This window comes from Salmo salar, chromosome ssa17 (assembly GCF_905237065.1).
Source record: "Salmo salar chromosome ssa17, Ssal_v3.1, whole genome shotgun sequence".
NCBI lineage: Eukaryota > Metazoa > Chordata > Actinopteri > Salmoniformes > Salmonidae > Salmo > Salmo salar.
In genome coordinates this window covers 68,269,817-68,294,821 of record NC_059458.1, presented here as the reverse complement: position 1 = coordinate 68,294,821, position 25,005 = coordinate 68,269,817, and the positions used below count along the sequence as shown (strand labels likewise).

Genomic DNA, 25,005 nt, shown 5'->3' with positions numbered 1-25,005 from the left:
ATAATGTGTAGTTTAGGGCTAGATTCCTGCCCAGTAACTTTAATCACCACAGCAATGTTGACTTTGCACCCTGCAATCCTGAGCTACCTGGCGCTTGATGGAATAGTTCCACCTTATCAACAGCATATTTCCTCATCCTCCTCACCCAGTACATCTATCTGTTTTGCCAGAACACCTCTCTTCCTCTACACACCCACCCCCCACCCCACTACATCTAAATCATGAGAGACTGCTAGTGAGTCACTGCCTGGTTTGTTGTGGCTGCATTGGCCTGCCTGCTTTGGCCTGCCTGCCTAGCTGTGTATTTATTAATAACTCTCTCTCTCTCTTTCTGCCATTGATTCATCAGCCTGTCTGAATAGGCAATGATTTAGCCACGCTTGTAATTCTGGCCTTGGTGTACCCATCAAGCCAGTGACTCACCAGAAAGAGAGGGATATGAGGGCTAGCAATGTCATGGTGAAATCATCGGTCCGTTCACCCTTACCGAGAAACCCCACGCAATGAACTTCAACCTAATTTACTCATCTGCATATGAAGTGGATGGACTAAGACTGAGGTGTATGATCCACTATCAGACCATCCAGTTGACATGAAGATCTGCATTTATAGGCTGAAGCTGCTACTCTGAACATGTTTGTTTCTTCTCCAGGAAACACAGAAGGCCAAGCAGTTCCTGCCGTTCCTCCAGAGAGCGGGCCGCTCAGAGGCGGTGGTAGAATACGTGTTCAGTGGCTCCCGCCTCAAACTCTACATGCCCAAAGAGACCTGCCTCATCACCTTCCTCCTCGCCGGTAAGTAGTCCATCCCACGAGGGCCATTAGGCAACTTCCTGGTTTAGCAAACTACATCCTGGTTTAGGTAACTTTCTTCCACCGTCCTTCCAGTTACACACAAATCAAATGTATATGTCAGGTACACAGTTTACAGCAGGTCTATAAGGTGCTGCGAAATGCTTGTGCTAGGAGCTAACAGGGCGACGTGTCTTTCAGCGCCATCTTGTTGGCTTCCTCAGAGATTGGAGCGGTGCCTGGTTAGACTACTAGTTATCAGTCTTTTAACTCTTTAACCAACATTTGTTTTTGTTTACTTCCAGTTTAATAAAAACAGGCTAGTACGTGAGGTGTGTGTGTGTGTGTGTGTGTGTGTACAGTACGTGAGGTGTGTGTTTGTGTGTGCACAGTACGTGAGGTGTTTGTGTGTGCACAGTACGTGAGGTGTGTGTGTGTGCACAGTACGTGAGGTGTGTGTGTGTGCACAGTACGTGAGGTGTGTGTGTGTGCACAGTACGTGAGGTGTGTGTGTGTGCACAGTACGTGAGGTGTGTGTGTGTGCACAGTACGTGAGGGGTGTGTGTGTGTGCACAGTACGTGAGGGGTGTGTGTGTGTGCACAGTACGTGAGGGGTGTGTGTGTGTGCACAGTACGTGAGGGGTGTGTGTGTGTGCACAGTACGTGAGGGGTGTGTGTGTGTGTGCACAGTACGTGAGGGGTGTGTGTGTGTGCACAGTACGTGAGGTGTGTGTGCACAGTACGTGAGGTGTGTGTGTGTGTGCACAGTACGTGAGGTGTGTGTGTACAGTACGTGAGGTGTGTGTGTGTGTGCACAGTACGTGAGGTGTGTGTGTACAGTACGTGAGGTTTGTGTGTGTACAGTACGTGAGGTTTGTGTGTGTACAGTACGTGGTGTGTGTGTACAGTACGTGGTGTGTGTGTACAGTACGTGGTGTGTGTGTACAGTACGTGAGGTGTGTGTGTGTGTACCAGACATATCAAGCCAGGTGCAGCATCGTGACCCCAGCTCAGAGGTCACGGTGTCTGATAGCAGAGCTAGCAGAGCTCCCAGCTGTTAGCAGTCATTCACTAAGAAGGTCGACAGGGGTCTGGTGAAACCACGCCAGCTGGCCCCTGGCACCATTGGGATGGCGTGTAGCTGATGTGACCTTTCACCTCATGCGGGCATTGCCCCCCCCGCTGGATCCCTGCCAGCGACCTCCCCACTCTGCCTCGTCTGCCATTTTGTGCCAAGCCAGGTGAATGAACGCAAAGTGTCAAGGGCAGGTCTCTACAACCCTCTTCCTGGAGAGCTACCGTCCTCTAGGTTTTTGCTCCAACCCTAATCTAGTGCCCCTGATTCTAGAAAATAGTTGCTGGCTAAGATGAATCAGGTCAGTTACAACTGGGACTGGAGTGAAAACCTACAGGACGGTGGCTCTCCAGGAACAGGGTTGTAGAGCCCTGGTCTAGGGAGCGTTTGGGGTATGAGGTGACCATTTTGTGCCCAGGAAACAAGCAGAGTGACAGTTGCAAGAGAAATATAGGCTACAATGTACTGTAGATTGGTTATGGTGCGTTTATACTTTCTGTCTGGCAGCTCAGGTTGATTTGTGCAGACAATTTAGATCAGAATCAGTCGATAGCAGGAATGCTTGTGTGTTTTAGATTAGATGAGACTCCATTTACTCGAATAGCCGTAATAGAAGCATTACATCTAATCCAGGCATCTATCTATCTATCAGTCTCTATTTCAGCTCTGTCATTGACCAAACAAAAGAAGGACCCAGTTCATTCATTTCCCAACAGGACACCACCATATATTCATGATAGCATCATCCAGGTTTAATTGTGCATGTCTTCCATTGTAAATGTCTTAATTCATTTGGTCATTTGTTTCTAAATGTCTTTCCCCTTTGTCGTTGGTTTTTGTAATGAATTATTTTCTCCTCCAGGCATTTTGACTTGACCCTCTCTCTCCACCAAGCCACCTAGGCCTTTATTAAGACTGGTTGGAAATCTGACATTATAACTTGACGCACGCTCACACGCATACGCACGCACGCACGCACACACACACTTGTGTTTTCTGTCATTGGAAATGATTTTATTCCATCAGTGGTTATTACCATATGACAATAAGCACGTTATGGCACAGAGCCTGCGTTTATTTGATTAAGGTTGTTCCCCGGTAAAAAGGTTTTCTGCTAGGAAATGACAGTTGATGTTGTCTTTAATAAACACATTAAGGCCAGATTAACGCTGATTGATACAAACGATCCCTGCTCCCTTTTTTTATATGAGGTGCTTTAGTTATGATTAGCCACCGCACCACATCCTGACCAGCCTCACGTTTCCTGGAAGGAGTGTGTGTGTCTAATAGTTTTTCATTTATTTGTCTGTGTGTTATTGCTGCCTGTGGGTTTGTGTGGTCATGACTTTGCCTTTGCTGTGTTACGTCTTTGTCTGTGTGTGTCCCGTGTGTGTATGTTGTGTATTGTCCATTGTGTGTGTGTATTGCCCAGAGTTCATGTCCACCTCTGTGGTTCTTATTGAGGTTAGAGACCCCCCCTGCTATATGGGATTGTTGGCATAACATAACTACCCCCTGTTATCTCTCACCCTACATACCCGTATCTACTAGCACTACCCCACTCCTATCTTCATGTCCTCTCAATGTTTCAAAGTTATCTCTCCATGTTTTATGCACGTATCTCCCTCTGTAACCCTGTGTGAAATGTCACAAGGGTTGCATCCCAAATGGCACCCTATTCCCTACTTAGTGCACTATTTTTGACCAGGGCCCTGATGAAAAGTAGTGCACTACAGTGCCTTCAGAAAGTATTCATACCCCTTGACTTATTCCACATTTTGTTACAGCCTGAATTCAAAATGGATTTCATAGATTTTTTTCCCCTCAACCATCTACACACAATACCCCATAATGACGAAGTGAAAATATATTTTTCAAATTTATTGAAAATGAAATACAGAAATATTTCATTTACACAAGTATTCACACCACTGAGTCGATACTTTGTAGAAGCACCTTTGCCAGCGATTACAGCTGTGAGTCTTTCTGGGTAAGTCTCTAAGATCTTCACATACCTGGATTGTGCAACATTTGCCCGTTTTATTATTGAAAAGATTATAGTAGATTTAAGTCAAAACTGTTACTCGGCCACTCGGGAACATTCACTGTCTTCTTGGTAAGCAACTTCAGTGTAGATTTGGCCTTGTGTTTTAGCTTATTGTCCTGCTGAAAGGTGAGTTCATCTCCCAGTGTCTAGTGGAAAGCAGACTGAAGCAGGTTTTCCTTGTTTTTTTTATATATATATATATATAAACCAAAAAAAAATCCCCAGTCTTTAACAATTACAAGCATACCCATAACATGATGCAGCTAAAACGTTGCTTAAAAATATGGAGAATGGTACTCAGTCATGTGTTGTATTGGATTTGCCCCAAACATACCACTTTGTATTCAGGACAAAAAGTTCATTGCTTTGACACATTTTTTGCAGTATTACTTTAGTGCCTTGTGGCAAACATGATGCATGTTTTGGAATATGTACAGGCTTCCTTCTTATCACTCTGTCAATAACGTTAGCATTGTGGAGTAACTACAATGTTGTTGACCCATCCTCCCCGGCGACTGAGTTAGGAAGCCTGTATCTTTGTAGTGACTGGTTGTATTGATACACCATCCAAAGTGTAATTAATACCTTCACCATGCTCCAAGGGATATTCAATGTCTGCTTTTTTTTTTATCTACCAATGGTTGCCCTTTGATGCATTGGAAAGTCTCCTTGGTCTTTGTGATTGAATCTGTGTTTGAAATTCACTACTTGACTGAGGTACCATACAATAATCTGTATGTGTGGGGTACAGAAATGTAGTCATTCAAACGTCATGTTAAACACTTAAAAAAAAAAAATTATTAACTAGGCAAGTCAGTTAAGAACAAATTCTTATTTAAACACTATTATTGCACACAGAGCCCATACAACTTATGTGATTTAAGCAATTTTTATTTGGACTTATTTAGACTTGCCGTAACAAAGGGGTTGATTACTTATTGACTCATAATTTCAGCTTTTCATTTGTAATTAATTTGAAAAATAATCTAAAAGCATAATTCCACTTTTATATTGTGGGGCCAGTGACACAAAATCTCAATTTAATCCATTTTAAATTCCAGCTGTAACACAACAAAATGTGGAAATGGTCAAGGGGTGTAAATATACTGCTCCAAAAAATAAAGGGAACACTTAAACAACACAATGTAACTCCAAGTCAATCACACTTCTGTGAAATCAAACTGTCCACTTAGGAAGCAACACTGATTGACAATAAATTTCACATGCTGTTGTGCAAATGGAATAGACAACAGGTGGAAATTATAGGCAATTAGCAAGACACCCCCAATAAAGGAGGGGTTCTGCAGGTGGTAACCACAGACCACTTCTCAGTTCCTATGCTTCCTGGCTGATGTTTTGGTCACTTTTGAATGCTGGCGGTGCTTTCACTCTAGTGGTAGCATGAGACGGAGTCTACAACCCACACAAGTGGCTCAGGTAGTGCAGCTCATCCAGGATGGCACATCAATGCGAGCTGTGGCAAGAAGGTTTGCTGTGTCTGTCAGTGTAGTGTCCAGAGCATGGAGGCGCTACCAGGAGACAGGCCAGTACATCAGGAGACGTGGAGGAGGCCGTATGAGGGCAACAACCCAGCAGCAGGACCGCTACCTCCGCCTTTGTGCAAGGAGGAGCAGGAGGAGCACTGCCAGAGCCCTGCAAAATGACCTCCAGCAGGCCACAAATGTGCATGTGTCTGCTCAAACGGTCAGAAACAGACTCCATGAGGGTGGTATGAGGGCCCGACGTCCACAGGTGGGGGTTGTGCTTACAGCCCAACACCGTGCAGGACGTTTGGCATTTGCCAGAGAACACCAAGATTGGCAAATTCGCCACTGGCGCCCTGTGCTCTTCACAGATGAAAGCAGGTTCACACTGAGCACATGTGACAGTCTGGAGACGCCGTGGAGAACGTTCTGCTGCCTGCAACATCCTCCAGCATGACCGGTTTGGCGGTGGGTCAGTCATGGTGTGGGGTGGCATTTCTTTGGGGGGCTGCACAGCCCTCCATTTGCTCGCCAGAGGTAGCCTGACTGCCATTAGGTACCGAGATGAGATCCTCAGACCCCTTGTGAGACCATATGCTGGTGCGGTTGGCCCTGGGTTCCTCCTAATGCAAGACAATGCTAGACCTCATGTGGCTGGAGTGTGTCAGCAGTTCCTGCAAGAGGAAGGCATTGATGCTATGGACTGGCCCGCCCGTTCCCCAGACCTGAATCCAATTGAGCACATCTGGGACATCATGTCTCGCTCCATCCACCAACGCCACGTTGCACCACAGACTGTCCAGGAGTTGGCGGATGCTTTAGTCCAGGTCTGGGAGGAGATCCCTCAGGAGACCATCCGCCACCTCATCAGGAGCATGCCCAGGTGTTGTAGGGAGGTCATACAGGCACGTGGAGGCCACACACACTACTGAGCCTCATTTTGACTTGTTTTAAGGACATTACATTACGTTGGATCAGCCTGTAGTGTGGTTTTCCACTTTAATTTTGTGTGACTCTAAATCCAGACCTCCATGGGTTGATAAATTGGATTTATTGTATTTTGTGTCAGCACATTCAACTATGTAAAGAAAAAGTATTAAGATCTAGGATGTTTTATTTTAGTGTTCCCTTTATTTTTTTGAGCAGTGTACTTTCTGAAGGCACTGTATATGAGCTTAAAGATACAGTCCTGGATCTTAAGCCCTTACAAATCCGTAAAACAAATTTTCATATTGGATTTTGTAACACATCATATGAATTTCAAAGGAATATATACAGAAATGGTATGTCTTATCATACGAATAGAAATAGATGACGCAGTACACAATTGTGCACCATTTTCCGGGAACGTTTTTGACTCGTGAGCACTACTTACTTTAATTTGACCTATATTGTCACAAAATCCTGCAGCAACAGGAATTGAATATTTAGTCCATAATGTTGGTTGATTGGTGGTTAGGCTTTTAGCAGGCCGAAAGTAGGCTACATGACAATTGCAATGTAAATATATCCATGTGTTAGTGAGGGTTTTCAGTAAATTTCACCAATCATACTTATTGACTCAAGGCATTTCAGCTTTTTATTTGTAATTAATTTGTTAACATTTCAAAAAACGTTCCACTTTGACATTCTGGGCTTTGTGTGTAGGCCAGTGACAAACAATCAACAAAATGTGGAAAAAGTGAAGGGGTGAATACTTCCTGAAGGAAAGAGGAAGCCATTTTGATCTGTTGCATGTTAAACACCAGAAGCCCTTCACCCTCAAGACCACATCATATAGGCTACTCACAATCACATAATATGTATTGGAGGTTTCCACATCTCTAGAACAAGGCCAGATTGGCCGTTACACGGATGCACCTATCTGTTTGTAATGTCAGGCAGGAATTCAACTGGATTGGAAGGAGGCTCTCCAGAGAGATTGTGTGCGTGCGTGTCTAGTTGAGTGAGCTTCCCTGGGCGCCATACTAAATGGATATAAATCCTTTAAGACAGAAGTGTAGTGTCTCTTGTGGTCTGCTAATTGTGGAAGTCTGATGCTTTACCTGTTGGCACCAAAGAGCCCTGCTCTCGGTCTCTCTCGGTCTTTCTCTCTCTCTTTCTGTCCGTCTTGGTGTTTCTCAATATGCATACTATCGTGCTACACACTCTCATCCTCCGAGTGCATTCTCCGAACACGTTCTTTTGAGTACGTTCTTGTGAGGACGAGAATGTGGAGAAAGCATAAAACATTACATTTGAGAATCATCACACTCCCCTCTACTGTATTACCTCACGCTGCACCTCCCATTTCACTGAACATTCTTCCAGCCAGGACAATGGCAACAATAGAGACTAAATAAGATATACACAAAGCAAACGTTTTACTTCATAATTATCAACTAGATATGGAAATAGTAATAATCTAGCTAGCCAGCTTGTTAAACAGGCAAAAATTGCATAAAACTAATGCAATGCAACATAAATGTACATTTTCTATGGATAGCGACCAATTCTTTGTGGCTAGCTAGCTAGCCCTATTGATTTTCAATGGACTTACTCATTCACTGAACCGTAAAAATGGCAATCCAGACAAAACAATATATATATACAAAGCAACCGTTTTACTTCACAACTATCAGCTAGCTATATGTGATTCGTAATAATGTAGCTAACCAGATAGTTAGGCAACAACACATCTGCCATGCTGACCCTCAACACTGGGGCCCCTTAGGGGTGCTTGCTTAGTGCCCTCCCATACTCCCTGTTCACCCACGACTGCGTGGCCAAGCATGACTCCAACACCACCATTACATTTGCTGACGACACAGCAGAGGTAGGCCTGATCACCAACAATGATGAGACAGCCTATATGGAGGAGGTCAGAAACCAGGCAGTGTGTTGCCAGGACAACAACCTCTCCCTCAATGTGAGCAAGGCAAAGGAGCTGATCGTGGACTACAGGAAAAGGAGGGCCGAACAGGCCACCATTCTTATCAACGGGGCTGTAGTGGAGCGGGTCGAGAGTTTCAAGTTCCTTGGTGTCCACATCACCAACGATCTATCATGGTCCAAACACACCAAGACAGTCCTGAAGAAGGCACAACAAAACCTTTTCCCCCTCAGGAGACTGAAAACATTTGGCATGGGTCCCCAGATCCTCAAAATGTTCTACAGCTGCACCATTGAGAGCATCCTGACCGGTTGCATCACCACCTGGTATGGCAACTGCTCGGCACCTGACTGTAAGGAGCTAGAGGGTAATACGTACGGCACAGTACATCACTGGAGCCATGCTTCCTGCCATTCAGGACCTATATACTAGGCGATGTCAGAAGAAGGCCCCACAAATTGTCAAAGACTCCAGTCACCCAAGTCATAGACTGTTCTCTCTCTTACCACACGGCAAGTGGTACAAAGCGCCAAGTCTAGGACCAAAAGGCTCCTTAACAGCTTCTACCCCCAAGCCATAAGACTGCTGAGCAATTAGTGAAATGGGCACCGGTATTTACATTTACCCACTCCCCCCACCTACATGTACAAATTACCTCGACTAACCTGTACCCCCCACACTGACTCGGTACCGGTACCCCCTGTATATAGCCTTGTTATTTTAATTTTCTACTTTAGTTTATTTTGTAAATATTTTCTTAACTCTAGTTCTTGAACTGCATTGTTGTTTAAGGGCTTGTAAGTAAGCATTTCACAGTAAGGTGTACACCTTTTTCTGAGCATGTGACAAATAACATTTGCTTTGATTTTATTTTAACATGAGAAAAAATGTATATCTTATGCAAGATAGATTTCAATTCTTCGTGGGTAGCTAGCTAACAAATCTTCGTGGCTTTCTGGCTAGCTAACCGTACTAGTAGCTAGCCCAATTGACTTATTATGGACTTGCACTCTATGGTATGTATGCAGGTAAACATGCCAAAATTAACACAGCATGTATTTATTAACGTATCAAGATAAAATATTGTAGTCAGGCAACATATGAGATGTGAATAGGCAACATTTCATTCCGAAGTCGTAGTGTATTTTCTCTCGCTTCAGCTGAAATAATTGCCTTCATTGATTTTAAGAAATTGTGTGTAATGTTTTTACGTGGTTGCGCCATATTTCTTTGCATACTTTCAATTGAAGCGTGCATCGATGCATGCTTTAAAATATGTACAAACGGAGTGTGTGTTCAAGAAGTGCCCTCCGTGCTCCGTCTCACACACTTTTGATTTGGACCCGTGCTCCAATTTGTGTGCTCTGATCACGGCAATATGCATTTTGATTAACACTCTCTGTCTTTGTCACTGTGTGTGTCTCTCTCTCTGTGTGTGTGTGTGTGACATACTGTGGCTGTTACAGTGACCTTATTACCGTCACACCGGCAGTCATGAGTCATGACCACAGTCAAATTCCACGCGACCGTTGAGTCAAAGTAATCTCCTCTTATGCATTCTGGATGCTAATGGCCTGGTACTCAGCTCTCTATTGTCAATCGAAAATTACGTCAAACACTTATCATCAAAACAGTATCATGCTTTTAAATCTCACCTTACTGTGATGATCAATTCAAAACAGTTCAACAACCGGTTAAAACTGAGGGGAAAACATGGTCGTTCTGGATGTTGTTTCAAAGCATAGCACAACGAAATGGTGAGTTTTAATTCAAAACACCATATGCATATTAGAACGTATGCATACGCATAGGCCTGTTTACCCCCCCCTCAACAAAAAAAACGCAATTAAAATGAATGCTTGTGCCATTTATACAATACATAGCCTAATAGCCTACTGCATATTACGCACGGTAGAAAAACATAAAAAAAGAACATAGATTTAAGATGTCTTCGGTACTTAATTGGTCTAGCCTTTTACGTGTGGACGCAATATTATTATTATGCATACTGGATGGAATGGTTACCTTATGCTATGCTCCAAACTTTCTATCCATGATTCTGGGAGAGAACACATAGGCCTAGGTGAGGCTGTTGGTTTGTTGATTGTGCAGGGCGTCTTCAATTATGGTGAATTTGTATTTGATTTATAATAGTCTAGTAATAGGGCATTTTTTAATATTTTCATAATTAATAGGCTGACACTAACTTTAGCTACAGAATATCTCACCACCGTGCGTTTTCATCTCCTCTCTCTCATTCATTCCTATCTCCAGCGTGCAGAGAGAGGGCTTTGAACAGTTTAATGAAATATGTTTTGTTGTGAAAACAAGTTACTATTGATGTTCCCGAACAGATTTCACTTTGTTTCCAAAGTTAAAAGCTGGGTAGCTGCAGGAACAGGGTTGGAGAAGCCATGTTACAGAGTTTTGGTGAAATGTCACCTGTCGCTCAGCAAGAGGCTGCATGCTCCTCAGACAGTGGTTGATGTGTGGAGTGAAATAAGTCTTCCTATAAGCTCATATTTCTATCTGCAACCCTCTGTGAAAGCAGACTTTTCAAGGTTGCCACTAAAGAGGAGGATCCCAGGGGCTACTATATTTATTTCTCAGTTGCTTTTATTAAGCACACACTTCACCATAAAACCGGAGTAGCCTCCCCGGCATGATTGAAAGGAAAGGGGCTCCATTCTCTATTTGAGTACATACGGATGACATCTCTTTTTTCCCCTGCCCCTGTTCCTACCCATTTTGATAATGGCCCATTCTAAATCTAAACAAATTGTAACTATTAATAAAGATTTTATTGAGAATAGTCTGATGGGTGAAATATGATCACTTGATTAGAGAACAGCGCGTGCAGCCTGAGACAAGTAACAGAGCGGCAACATTTTTTCCCATCTTTCTCACAGGTTGGGTTTCTGTATAAGCACTTTGTGACAACTGCTGATATAAAAAGCGCTTTATAAATGAATGTGATTTGATGGAGGAGCCTCAACGCGTGCACACTTTTTAAAAATGTAACCTTTATTTAACTAGTAGGCAAGTCAGTTAAGAACAAATTCTTATTTACAATGACGTCCTACCCTGGCCAAACCCGGAGAACACTGGGCCAGTTGTGCTCCGCCCTATTGGACTCCCAATCACGGCCCGATGTGATACAGCCTGGATTCGAACCAGGGACTGTTGTGACACCTCTTGCACTGAAATGCAGTGCCTTAGACCGCTCTGATACAGCCTGGATTTGAACCAGGGACTGTAGTGACACCTCTTGCACCGAGATGCAGTGCCTTAGACCACTGCACCACACCCTTTGTGGATGTATTTTTATTCACCAAGAATAAGGGCCACGTTCCTCTTCACTAGCTGTGGGAGAATAGAGCTGGTTTCTAAAATACCTGTTCTCTACCGGCATGTCCATAAGCTGCATCAAAACCCTTTAGTGTGTGTACTTTACTGTGTTTATACTTGTGATATCGCTTTTCAACAGTAAAAACAATCTGGTATTCAACATTTATTAATGTATATAATGCCTATAATCATTAATTACAAACTCCCAAAATGGATGTACCAATCCCAGTATGCTTCTTTTAAGGGCTCTGTTTGCGTAGACCCATTTAAAGAGCTCTGACATGCAGAGTCATGTCTGGCAGGTAGGCCCATTCCTCTGCTAGGTGCTATTGTGTCTGCATTGTTTTGCTCTCTCTGTCTATCCCCTACCGTCTCTCCTCAGGTAAACCACCTTTCTCTCTGAACCACGTACGCTTGTGAGCAGAGGTCCCCTTTTGATATTTATTTTAAAGGGAGGCTGGAGAGAGACTTCTGTTTTTCTCTCCCTTCACTCCTTCTGTCTACTCCATGGAGACACCTCAAAGCCTCCCTCTCCCTCCCCTTTCCTACTTGCTTTCCTTCCTTCCGGAGTTTTCCGGGGAGTGCTCCTGTTCCCTAAAAGAACCAAGAGGAGAGGGAGAGAGGCTCCCAAAAGAGAGAGGGAGCGAGGGAGGAAGGGAGGGGGATACAGAGAGAGAAGCCCCACTTCAGAGTGGGCCGGAGGGGTGCTCTGGGGAAGAAGAGATGTTCCTCTCCACTCCTCTTCTCTCATCCACATGCAACTTTCATGAGATGGAGTGGGTTTCTTCTTTCGTGGAGAGGAAAAAGAACAGAAGGCCTAGAAGTGTGTTGTGTTCAATAGGACAAAACAATAGGACCAAAGGAGACAATAGTCCCTCATGGAAGGAAGTTTCACAGTGGCCACGCCCTTCTGCTGGGGTTTGAATGTAAAGATCCCTCAATCTGCTGGTGGGGTTTGAATGTAAAGATCCCTCAATCTGCTGGTGGGGTTTGAATGTAAGGATCCCTCAATCTGCTGGTGGGGTTTGAATGTAAAGATCCCTCAATCTGCTGGTGGGGTTTGAATGTAAAGATCCCTCAATCTGCTGGTGGGGTTTGAATGTAAAGATCCCTCAATCTGCTGGTGGGGTTTGAATGTAAAGATCCCTCAATCTGCTGGTGGGGTTTGAATGTAAAGATCCCTCAATCTGCTGGTGGGGTTTGAATGTAAAGATCCCTCAATCTGCTGGTGGGGTTTGAATGTAAAGATCCCTCAATCTGCTGGTGGGGTTTGAATGTAAAGATCCCTCAATCTGCTGGTGGGGTTTGAATGTAAGGATCCCTCAATCTGCTGGTGGGGTTTGAATGTAAGGATCCCTCAATCTGCTGGTGGGGTTTGAATGTAAAGATCCCTCAATCTGCTGGTGGGGTTTGAATGTAAAGATCCCTCAATCTGCTGTTGGCGCCAATACAAATTAGTCCCAAGGTGTCTAAGTCTTATTCATTTTCTTAAATTAAATACTGTGACAGTTTTCTCATTAGCTGGGAATGTTGTTTGAAATGACCTATACAACATACTTTGGTGATATCGTTATCGACCTACTGCATACCCCTTAGATATATCCATTTTAGTGTACAGGGTTTGCTATTAGCATGCTAACACTCATTAAGAATGACTGGTAGAATCACTAGCATAGCTTGCCATCGATAGCATTCACTGGTTGAAGTAACTTTTGAGTGTAATGGAGTTGACTGGTGACTGACATGAATCAGGCTTTCCGTTATGAAAATGTGGCACCTGACATTTGAAAGGCAGCATTTTCATTTGAGAAATGTACCGGAACCACATGCATTGGGTGTGTAATGTGGTTAGGGTCTCCACCACGGTGCTCAGAATGACAGAAATCACGTTTAGATTATGGTCATTTATCTTAACAGAACATGCAAGATGAGGATGCAATGAGTAGGCTAATTGGGAGTAGGCTAATTGGGATATATCATTTTGGCAATTTAATTCCTAGCCTTATGGACACGCTGCCTATGAGCCTATTTCAATCTACTATCCCCCATGAGAAAGAAATAGCCCAAACAGAGACCGGGACAGTTGTGGGACAATAGATCCCAAATTCATACAACCATTAGACCTACTGTAGACTACATACTTAAAAAGAAAATGTCTGATGCAGCAGATCAGAACGTTTAGCTTAATGTTTGGAAACTATTATTTCTTAACAGTATTAGCACAGCGACGCCTACAAGGAAGTAGGCTACACGTGAATGTGCACTTGGCTACTGGACAATCAAAACAAGTTGAAAACCAATAGAACATGAGAGAAACAGGCTGCTGGTTTCAATGGCATATTGAAGTCTATATTAAAATAATTACCTCCACGGATATGGTTGGAACTTGCCAAGCTACTTTGAAGCAAGGTTAACCAAGCCTCATAATGTATAGTAAAGCCTTCAGGTTTCAAACAATTAAGTAGCCATAGGTTTTAAAAATGGCTACTGCCTCCAGCTCATTTCAAAGTGGTGTGACGTGCTGATGAATCCTGCCTTCCATTGCCTATGCATTTGAATAGCAAATGGGACGCGCGCTTCAATTACCAGTTGAGAAATGAAAATAGGAGCTCTCGTTAATCATGGCCCAAAAACAATTTTTAAAACACCATTGTGAATTATTGCGCAGTGATTGAGCTTATAAAATCTCTATTCTGTGCTATGTGATAAAGATACATGACGAACATACACACGCGCCAATTTAATTCTACTAAATTATGCCAATGAACCTATAGACTGATAAGCATGAGCGGTCTAATTGTATTTATATCACCTAGTATTGAATAGGCTAAAAAGCATTTTTTCAATGGGATTATTTAATTTTTTTACCTGACAATTGGCTACTGCAGATTTTATAGCTATTACCGACTATCTGAAACCCTGCCCTGAATATATATCATTCACAACATTTGGACGGGAGCTATAATCCAGTCATAAAACAAAACAACTGTAAACTGTGTTTGAATTTAGTCCTATCTGAACTGCCTTCAATGGGGAAAGATTGCTTCTGTACCCCACTTCTGTGATTCTAGTTGAAAATGTCACTTTCCCATGTGGACCTATGAGTGCAGTGCAGTATGTTTTGGGGCTTTTGGCCTTCCTGCTTTTTGAAGTTGTCTTTGGGGGGTGAAGTGGACATGATGTCCTTTCAAAGATGTTTTGCAGGGTAAATAAGACTATTGTTTGCAGGGTAAATAAGACTATTGTTTGCAGGGTAAATAAGACTATTGTTTGCAGGGTAAATAAGATGCTTGTGTTGCAGGGTAAATAAGATGCTTGTGTTGCAGGGTAAATAAGATGCTTGTGTTGCAGGGTAAATAAGATGCTTGTGTTGCAGGGTAAATAAGATGCTTGTGTTGCAGGGTAAATAAGATGCTTGTGTTGCAGGGTAAATAAAACTATTGTGTTGCAGGGTAAATAAGATGCTTGTTTGCAGGGTAAATAACACGCTTATGTTGCAGGGTAAATAAGATGCTTGTTTGCAGGGTAAATAAGACTATTGTGTTGCAGGGTAAATAAGACTATTGTGTTGCAGGGTAAATAAGACTATTGTGTTGCAGGGTAAATAAGATGCTTGTTTGCAGGGTAAATAAGATGCTTGTTTGCAGGGTAAATAAGACTATTGTGTTGCAGGGTAAATAAGACTATTGTGTTGCAGGGTAAATAAGATGCTTGTTTGCAGGGTAAATAACACGCTTATGTTGCAGGGTAAATAAGATGCTTGTTTGCAGGGTAAATAACACGCTTATGTTGCAGGGTAAATAAGATGCTTGTTTGCAGGGTAAATAAGACTATTGTGTTGCAGGGTAAATAAGATGCTTGTTTGCAGGGTAAATAGTTGAAAAGGTTCAAAAGGCTAAAGCCTGGACATGAGGAGAGAACATCCCATTTTGTGTGTTTGCTTGCCTTGGGAATAGGCAAAGTGTTGGTGTGTGTGCTGTCTGCTTAATCGGTGTGTGTGTGTGTGTGTGTGTGTGTGTGTGTGTGTGTGTGTGTGTGTGTGTGTGTCGTATTGAGCTAGTTTAAAGGGACATTTTAAAAACTTTAAACTTTCAATTCATCATCTCCGGCACACCAACCTCAACATATGTAAAAAAAGATAAGTGTTTCCAATGACAATCAGCAGACAATTAGTAGGTAATGCCTACTCACAATTGGTTAAAATCGTATGATGCACACCTTATCGTGTATCTTTTTAAATGCATATAGAAACACACCACTTTCACTAATGTTGATGTTGGGGTGATGATGATGAATATGAAGTTTTAAAAAAAGTGACGTTTCACTTTATCTTAACTGTCTCCCTGTCTGTGGCACTGCAGCTTATGGATATTCACTCACTTCCTGGAAATTGAGAGCTGAGAGATGGAGCAGCTTTAGCCCAGAGACGTGTGTGTGTGTGTGTGTGTGTGTGTGTGTGTGTGTGTGTGTGTGTGTGTGTTTTGTGTGTGTGTGTGAAGCAGTCCCATAAACCTGCATAATGAAAAAGGATCCTGTGAATTTCTCTGGTTGTCTGATGAGGCAGTTCATTAAGGAGTTCTCCTCGTCTTCATGTTTTTGATTAGCTCTGTTGTAGAAGGAAAATATTCACCAGTTTGTAAATTGTTAATGAATGACAAAACAATAAAAAAGTTTCAGATTTTTTTTTTTGTTGCATTTTCCTGTTTTTGTCCCTACAAAAAACCATTGAATCTCTTTTCAATATCAGTCACACATTTTTTTCACATCTACTGTCTCTTTTATTCAATGTCAGGCTTTTTCTCTCTCTCGTTCTCGGTTTCTCGTTCTCGCTTTCTCGTTCTCGCTCAATCTCTTTTTCTGTCCTCATGCAATTCATTCCTTTTCCTCCGTTAACCATGGCAGTGGTATACAATGTCTACTCTTAACTTGTTGTGAGTGATGTTGGGGGAAATGGTTTGTATCAGTCATCCATTGTAGATAGGCAGGCAAAGTGCGAGTGAAGTTGGCCGTGGTGAATGACTGTAATACAATGAGCTTTAGCTCACTCTACAATCACTGCCTTGCTTTGCTCTTTAAAGGAGAAATGCAGGTTCTTGGAAATAAATCAATGTTATTGAAATGCTGCTTATTGTTGCATGATGACATTTATCGATATGAATGTGAACACAGGCCTAGTACTGATATTAACAGATTGATCATGTGCTTGGCAGGTTGATCATGTGCTTGGCAGGTTGATCATGTGCTTGGCAGGTTGATCATGTGCTTGGCAGGTTGATCATGTGCTTGGCAGGGTGATCATGTGCTTGGCAGGGTGATCATGTGGTTGGCAGGGTGATCATGTGGTTGCACTCTGAAAAGGAAAGTGAATGAATGGGGTGAGTGTCTGACCTGGATAAAGGGACCTGGTGAAATATCATTCATTTACACTGACCTGTTGTCCCTCAACTCCTCTAGTCTGGCTCACCTGTATGTGACTACAGTCAGTCATCCATCGAGATGGAATGAGAATATATAAAATGTAATATCACTAGTTTAACATCTATGACCAAACCCCCCCTATTCTGACTGACTGTTTTGTCAGACCTCCACACCATCCGGACAGGTCTGAGGCAGTGAGGTTTGGAGAACACTGAGATGCGATCAGACAAGACGCATGGATTGCAGATTACATGACGCTGATGTGCTTTTGTGCAGTAAGGGTTTCTCTGGGTCAGGGATGGGCAACTGCTGACCCCCTTTTGTAGGCCAGCGGATCAACTCCCCTCCACCACTCAGGGTCTCAACTTACTGTTGAGAGTTAGAATAGTAGAATACACAAGATGCAATTTGTTTGGCCTTTTGTAGGCCAGCGGATCAACTCCCCTCCACCACTCAGGGTCTCAACTTACTGTTGAGAGTTAGAATAGTACAATACACAAGATGCAATTTGTTTGTGCATCAGAAGTTTTTTTTTTTGTATTTCTATTTTTTTCTTTTAGATTTTTTAAATAATTTGTTGTTGTATTTTACCCCCCTTTTCTCCCCAATTTCGATCTTGTCTCATCGCTGCAACTCCTCAATGGGGTCAAGGTGAAGGTTGAGTCATGCTTCCCCCGAAACAACCTGCCAAACCGCGCTTCTTAACACCCTCTCGTTTAACCCGGAAGCCAGCCACAACAATGTGTCGGAGGAAACACAGTTCAACTAATGACGAGGTCAGCCTGCAGGTGCCCGGCCCGCCACAAGGAGTCCCTAGAGCGTGAGGAGCCAAGTAAAGCCCCCCCGGCCAAACCCTCCCCTAACTGCGACGCAATACCTTAGACCGCTGCGCCACTCGGGAGGCCCTGCAGTTTTTCTCTTATGTCAGTTAATGTCCATGTACTCTTATAATCTCTACCCGGCACAGGCAGAAGAGGACTGGCCACCCCTCAGTGCCTGGTTCCTCTCTAAGTTTCTTCATAGGTTCCAGCCTTTCTAGGGAGTTTTTCCTAGCCACCGTGCTTCTAATCTGTATTGCCTGCTCTTTGGAGTTTAGGCTCGGTTTCTGTATAAGCACTTTGTGTCAATTGCTGATGTAAAAGGGCTTTATAAATACATTTTGATTGATTGGACTGACAAGTCACTCAATTAGCGCATGTCAGCAAAAATATTTTTTGGGGGGTAAGTTAGTCTAGCTGCCAGCTATCTAAACTTGTAGGAATCATGGTCGGATTACCAACCGAGGGGCCCCCATTTGATTTTGTTAGTCACTCACTCAGATATCATATTAAAAACTGCTAACATTTCTTTCCGCCTCATGGCAAAATGTGTAGAATGGCAGGAAATGAACTCTAAAACGTACATTTTTGCTCTCTGCTGTCAAGAGGGAGTCACAGACCTGCAAACCACTGCGGCCCCTCATGAGTCCAGATTTTTTTGTTGCCTTCATCCCCATCATAGGTAACCATCCTTGGTCTAGGGTAATGATCCCTAGATGAGAGATCTGAGGGGAGCATGGGGAGATGCACGGAGAGGGAGGAGGGGGAGGGATGACTTGCCCAGCAGGAAGCGGCTCCGTGTGGTGCATTCCGCCGCATTCCGCACTCAGCCCTCCCTCCCTCAGCTCCATGTTATACCAGCCTCACCTCTCCCAGCTCCATGTTATACCAGCCTCACCTCTCCCAGCTCCATGTTATACCAGCCTCACCTCTCCCAGCTCCATGTTATACCAGCCTCACCTCTCCCAGCTCCATGTTATACCAGCCTCACCTCTCCCAGCTCCATGTTATACCAGCCTCACCTCTCCCAGCTCCATGTTATACCAGCCTCACCTCTCCCAGCTCCATGTTATACCAGCCTCACCTCTCCCAGCTCCATGTTATACCAGCCTCACCTCTCCCAGCTCCATGTTATACCAGCCTCACCTCTGCCAGCTCCATGTTATACCAGCCTCACCTCTGCCAGCTCCATGTTATACCAGCCTCACCTCTCCCAGCTCCATGTTATACCAGCCTCACCTCTCCCAGCTCCATGTTATACCAGCCTCACCTCTCCCAGCTCCATGTTATACCAGCCTCACCTCTCCCAGCTCCGTGCCATACCAGCCACACCTCTCCCAGCTCCATGTTATACCAGCCTCACCTCTCCCAGCTCCGTGCCATACCAGCCTCACCTCTCCCAGCTCCATGTTATACCAGCCTCACCTCTCCCAGCTCCGTGCCATACCAGCCTCCCAGCGCCTAGCTCCGTGCCATACCAGCCTCCCAGCGCCTAGCTCCGTGCCATACCAGCCTCCCAGCACCTAGCTCCGTGCCATACCAGCCTCCCAGCGCCTAGCTCCGTGCCATACCAGCCTCCCAGCGCCTAGCTCCGTGCCATACCAGCCTCCCAGCGCCTAGCTCCGTGCCATACCAGCCTCCCAGCGCCTAGCTCCGTGCCATACCAGTCTCCCAGCGCCTAGCTCCGTGCCATACCAGCCTCCCAGCGCCTAGCTCCGTGCCATACCAGCCTCCCAGCGCCTAGCTCCGTGCCATACCAGCCTCCCAGCGCCTAGCTCCGTGCCATACCAGTCTCCCAGCGCCTAGCTCCGTGCCATACCAGCCTCCCAGCGCCTAGCTCTGTGCCATACCAGCCTCCCAGCGCCTAGCTCCGTGCCATACCAGCCTCCCAGCGCCTAGCTCCGTGCCATACCAGTCTCCCAGCGCCTAGCTCCGTGCCATACCAGTCTCCCAGCGCCTAGCTCCGTGCCATACCAGCCTCCCAGCGCCTAGCTCCGTGCCATACCAGCCTCCCAGCGCCTAGCTCTGTGCCATACCAGCCTCCCAGCGCCTAGCTCCGTGCCATACCAGCCTCCCAGCGCCTAGCTCTGTGCCATACCAGCCTCACCCGCTGTGCTTCACACACCCATTCCTCAACCACTGGGTGAGGGAACTGACAGGAGGGAAGAAAGGAGAGGGTGCAGGGAGAGTGAAGGAAGGAGAGAAGCAGGGGGAAATACAGAGATGGGGAGAGAGAAAGTGGATTTGCCAATTATCTACAAGTTCAATTCCTGAGTGAAATTAAGTAGCGATGGGAAGAAATTGACAGAAGCTATGACCTGCCGCCCACATGTGTTTTTATGGTCAATTCATTAAATCAAATCAAATCAAAGTTATTTGTCACATACACATTGTTAGCAGGTGTTAATGCAAGTGTAGCGACATGCTTGTGCTTCTAGTTCCGACCATGCAATAATGTCTAACAAGTAATATAACCTAACAATTTCACAACTACCTTATACACACAAGTGTAAAGGAATGAATACGAATATGTACATAAAAATATATAAATGAGTGACGGCCGAACGGCATAGTCAAGATGCAGTAGATGTTATAGCGTACAGTATATACATATGAGATGAGTAATGTAGGTTATGAAAACATTATATAAAGTGGCATTGTTTAAAGTGGCTAGTGATACATTTAATTATATCAAGATGGCAAGATGCAGTAGATGGTATAGCGTACAGTATATACATATGAGATGAGTAATGTAGGGTATGAGAACATTATATAAAGTGGCATTGTTTAAAGTGGCTAGTGATACATTACATCAAGATGGCAAGATGCAGTAGATGGTATAGAGTACAGTATATACATATGAGATGAGTAATGTAGGGTATGAGAACATTATATAAAGTGGCATTGTTTAAAGTGGCTAGTGATACATTTAATTATATCAAGATGGCAAGATGCAGTAGATGGTATAGAGTACAGTATATACATATGAGATGAGTAATGTAGGGTATGAGAACATTATATAAAGTGGCATTGTTTAAAGTGGCTAGTGATGCATTACATCAAGATGCAGTAGATGGTATAGAGTACAGTATATACATATGAGATGAGTAATGTAGGGTATGAGAACATTAAAGTTACATTGTTTAAAGTGGCTAGTGATACATTTAATTACATCAGATGGCAAGATGCAGTAGATGGTATAGCGTACAGTATATACATAAGAGATGAGCAATGTAGGGTAAGTAAACATTATATATTATCAAGTGGCTAGTGATAACTTGATTACATCAATTTTTCCATTATTAAAGTGGGTGGAGTTGAGTCAGTATGTTGGCAGCAGCCACTCAATGTTAGTGATGGCTGTTTAACAGTCTGATGGCCTTGAGATAGAAGCTGTTTTTCAGTCTCTCGGTCCCCGCTTTGATGCACCTGTACTGACCTCGCCTCCTGGATGATAGCAGGGTGAACAGGCCGTGGCTCGGGTGGTTGATGTCCTTGATGATCTTTTTGGCCTTCCTGCGACATCGGGTGCTGTAGGTGTCCTGGAGGGCAGGTAGTTAAATGGAGCTTTTGATGAAATTGGTGTATTTTCTGGCTGTTGACCGGTAGGCTATATATATATTTTTTGTAATCAGTTTTTGTGTCCACTCATTGGAATGGGTAGGTGTGTCCAAACCCCCGACCGGCACCAAACATACAATAAAGAAGATAGAAAAGGAATTAACCTTATCATTTTTCACCCACATAACAACTATTATAACGGAAGAAAAAACTTCATAAAGAAAACACAAAAGGCCGTAGCCCTACCAGTCGTCTATGTATGTCTGTAGTCTATCAGGCCTTTACAGATTGTATTCTCTTTCTATCTCAGAGAGAAAATGTCCCCAGAGTTATCAAGTTTACCAATCATTTTATAAAATGAATCTTTCATATGAAGCTGTTTCTGCCAAGGCTATGTACCATTCCTTATATGAGGAAGGGTCCTTCTACCTCCAGCGTCTCAATATGACTCTTTTGGCTGTAGCTAGAGCAACTTTTAGCCAGTTTAAACATGAGCTTCTCAGTCGATCATATATCCTTAGTGATATTCAGTAAAAGCAAAGCAGGATTTGCAGGTATTGTGGTACCCAGAGTATCCAAATATTTTCCTTTACCTTCTGCCAAAAGGTATGTAAGCTTGGACAGTCACAGAACATATGGATCATCAAATCAAATTTTATTAGTCACATGCGCCGAATACAACAGGTGTGTATATATATAAATTACAGTGAAATGCTTACTTAGGAGCTCCTAACCGACAGTGCAGTTTCAAAAGATACATATAAGAGATAAAAGTAACAAGTAATTAAAGCAGTAAAAAATAACAATATATACAGGGGGGTGCCGGTACAGAGTCAGTGTGCGGGGGCACCGGTTAGTTGAGGTACTATGTTCATGTAGGTAGAGTTAATTAAAGTGACTATGCATAGATGACAACAGAGAGGGACAGTGGTGGGGGGGTTGAATAGTATGGGTAGCCATTTGACTAGATGTTCAGTAGTCTTATGGCTTGGGGGGGTAGAAGGTGTTTAGAACCCTCTTAGACCTATACTTGGCACTCCGGTACTGCTTGCCGTGTGGTAGCAGAGAGAACCGTCTGACTAGGGTGGCTGGAGTCTTTGACAATTTTCAGGGCCTCTCTCTGACACTGCCTGGTATTGAGGTCCTGGATGGCAGGAAGCTTGGCTGGGATGTTCGCACTACCCTCTGTAGTGCCTTGTGGTCGGAGGCCGAGCAGTTGCCATACCAGGCAGTGATGCAACCAGTCAGGATGCTCTCGATGTTGCAGCTGTAGAACCTTTTGAGCATCTGAGGACCCATGCCAAATCTTTTCAGTCTCCTGAGGGGGAATAGGTTTTGTCATGCCCACTTCATGACTGACATGGTGTGCTTGGACCACGTTAGTTTGTTGGTGATGTGGACATCAAGGAACTTGAAACTCTCAACCTGCTCCACTGCAGCCCTGTCGATGAGAATGGGGGCGTGCTTGGTCCTCTTTTTCCTGTAGTCCACAATCATCTCCTTTGTCTTGATCACGTTGAGGGAGAGGTTGTTGTCCTGGCACCACGCGGCCAGGTCTCTGACCACCTCCCTATTGGCTGTCTCGTTGTTGTCGGTGATCAGGCCTACCACTGTTGTGTCATCAGCAAATTTAATGATGGTGTTTGGAGTTGTGCCTGGCTGTGCAGTCATGAGTGAACAGGGAGTACAAGAAGGGACTGAGCACGCACCCCTGAGGAGCCCCTTTGTTGAGGATCAGCGTGGCGGGTGTGTTGTTACCTTCCCTTACCACCTGGGGGCGGCCCGTCAGGAAGTCCAGGATCCAGTTGCAAAGGGAGGTGTTTAGTCCCAGGGTCCTTACCTTATTGATGAGCTTTGAGGGCCCTATGGTGTTGAACGCTGAGCTGTAGTCAATGAATAACATTCTCGCATAGGTGTTCCTTTTGTCCAGGTGGGAAAGGGCAGTGTGGAGTGCAATGGAGACTACATCATCTGTGGATCTGTTTGGGCGGTATGCAAATTGGAGTGGGTCTAGGATTTCTGGGATGATGGTGTTGATGTGAGCCATGACCAGCTTTTCAAAGCACTTCATGGCTACAGACGTGAGTGCTATGGGTCGGTAGTCGTTTAGGCAGGTGACCTTAGTTGTCTTGGGCACAGGCACTATGGTGGTCTGCTTAAAACATGTTGGTATTACAGACTCGGACAGGGAGATGTTGAAAATGTCAGTGAAGACACTTGCCAGTTGGTCAGCGCATGCTCGCAGTACACGTCCTGGTAATCCGTCTGGCCCCGCGGCCTTGTGAATGTTGACCTGTCTAAAGGTCTTACTCACATTGGGTGTTAATAGCGTGATCACGCAGTCTTCCGGTACAGGTGGTGCTCTCATGCATGTTTCAGTGTTATTTGCCTCGAAGCGCGCATAGACATAGTTAAGCTCGTCCGGTAGGCTCGTGTCACTGGGCAGCTCTCGGCTGTGCTTCCCTTTGTAGTCTGTAATGGTTTGCAGGCCCTGCCACATCCGACGAGCGTCACAGCCATTGTAGTACGACTCGATCTCCTGTATTGACGCTTTTCCTGTTTGGTGGTTCGTCGGCGGGCATAGCGGGATTTCTTATTAGCTTCCGGGTTAGAGTCCCGCTCCTTGAAAGCAGCAGCTCTTGCCTTTAGCTCAGTGCGGATGCTCCCTGTAATCCATGGTTTCTGGTTGGGGTATGTACGTACGGTCCCTGTGGGGATGACATCATCGATGCACTTATTGATGAAGCCAATGACAGATGTGGTGTACTCCTCACTGCCATTGGAGGAATCCCGGAACATATTCCAGTCTGTGCTAGCAAAACAGTCCTCTAGCTTAGCATCTGCTTCATCTGACCACTTTTTTATTGATCTAGTCACTGGTGCTTCCTGCTTTCATGTCACCTGTACTTGACTGACATCTCCAGCATAGACTGGATTCTATCAAACCTATTCTGTTCAACCTCAGATGAGTCCAATAAATCCTATTGAACACTTTCAATTGAATCAGCTTGGACCGGGCATCTCTCAAAGGGAGGAGCATCTGTTGTACTATTATATTCTATTCCTCCGCTCCAAAAGTTACCTCCATGTCTTTTCCCCATACAGCTTTTACGTCCTTACAAGTTCCATTAAATCCACCTATTAGGTGGCTATATATAAACCCTGCGGTATGTGGTAATTTGCGAAGGATTTCTATCTTAACACATCGGAATGTTCAGGGAATTTGTTGTTACTCTGTCCTACCTTAAACATACAATCTCTAAGCTGGAGATGCCTCCAAAAGCCTTGTTTCTGTAAATTATACTTGGGCCTTAGTTATTCAAAAGAGGTAAACTAGTTTTCTTGATATATAGACAACCAATGTTCTTTATCCCCTTTCTATACCAATCTTTCCAGAAAACCATGTGTCCCCCTATTTTCAATTTCGGGGTGTTCCATAACGAAGCAGAGTTTGTCAGGAAAGGTGAAGATTTCTCTCTCTCATGTATCTGACTCCATATATTTTTTTGTGTGGGACATTATTGGATTCTGCAGTCCTACGTTTTGTTAACTCAAATAATTTGATGTTCCGATTGGGGCATTAACTTCTTC

The 25,005-nt window shown here is 44.2% G+C and overlaps 1 protein-coding gene across 1 annotated transcript in view; it reads left to right on the top strand.

The window, feature by feature from the left end:
* The window catches only part of LOC106609571 (staphylococcal nuclease domain-containing protein 1), a 341,791-nt gene that overhangs the window by 72,763 nt on the left and 244,023 nt on the right, over positions 1-25,005 (top strand). Inside the window, exon 15 of the mRNA XM_045700024.1 lies at positions 653-794. Coding sequence (XP_045555980.1) covers positions 653-794 — 142 coding nt within the window. The remainder of the gene's footprint in view (positions 1-652; positions 795-25,005) is intronic.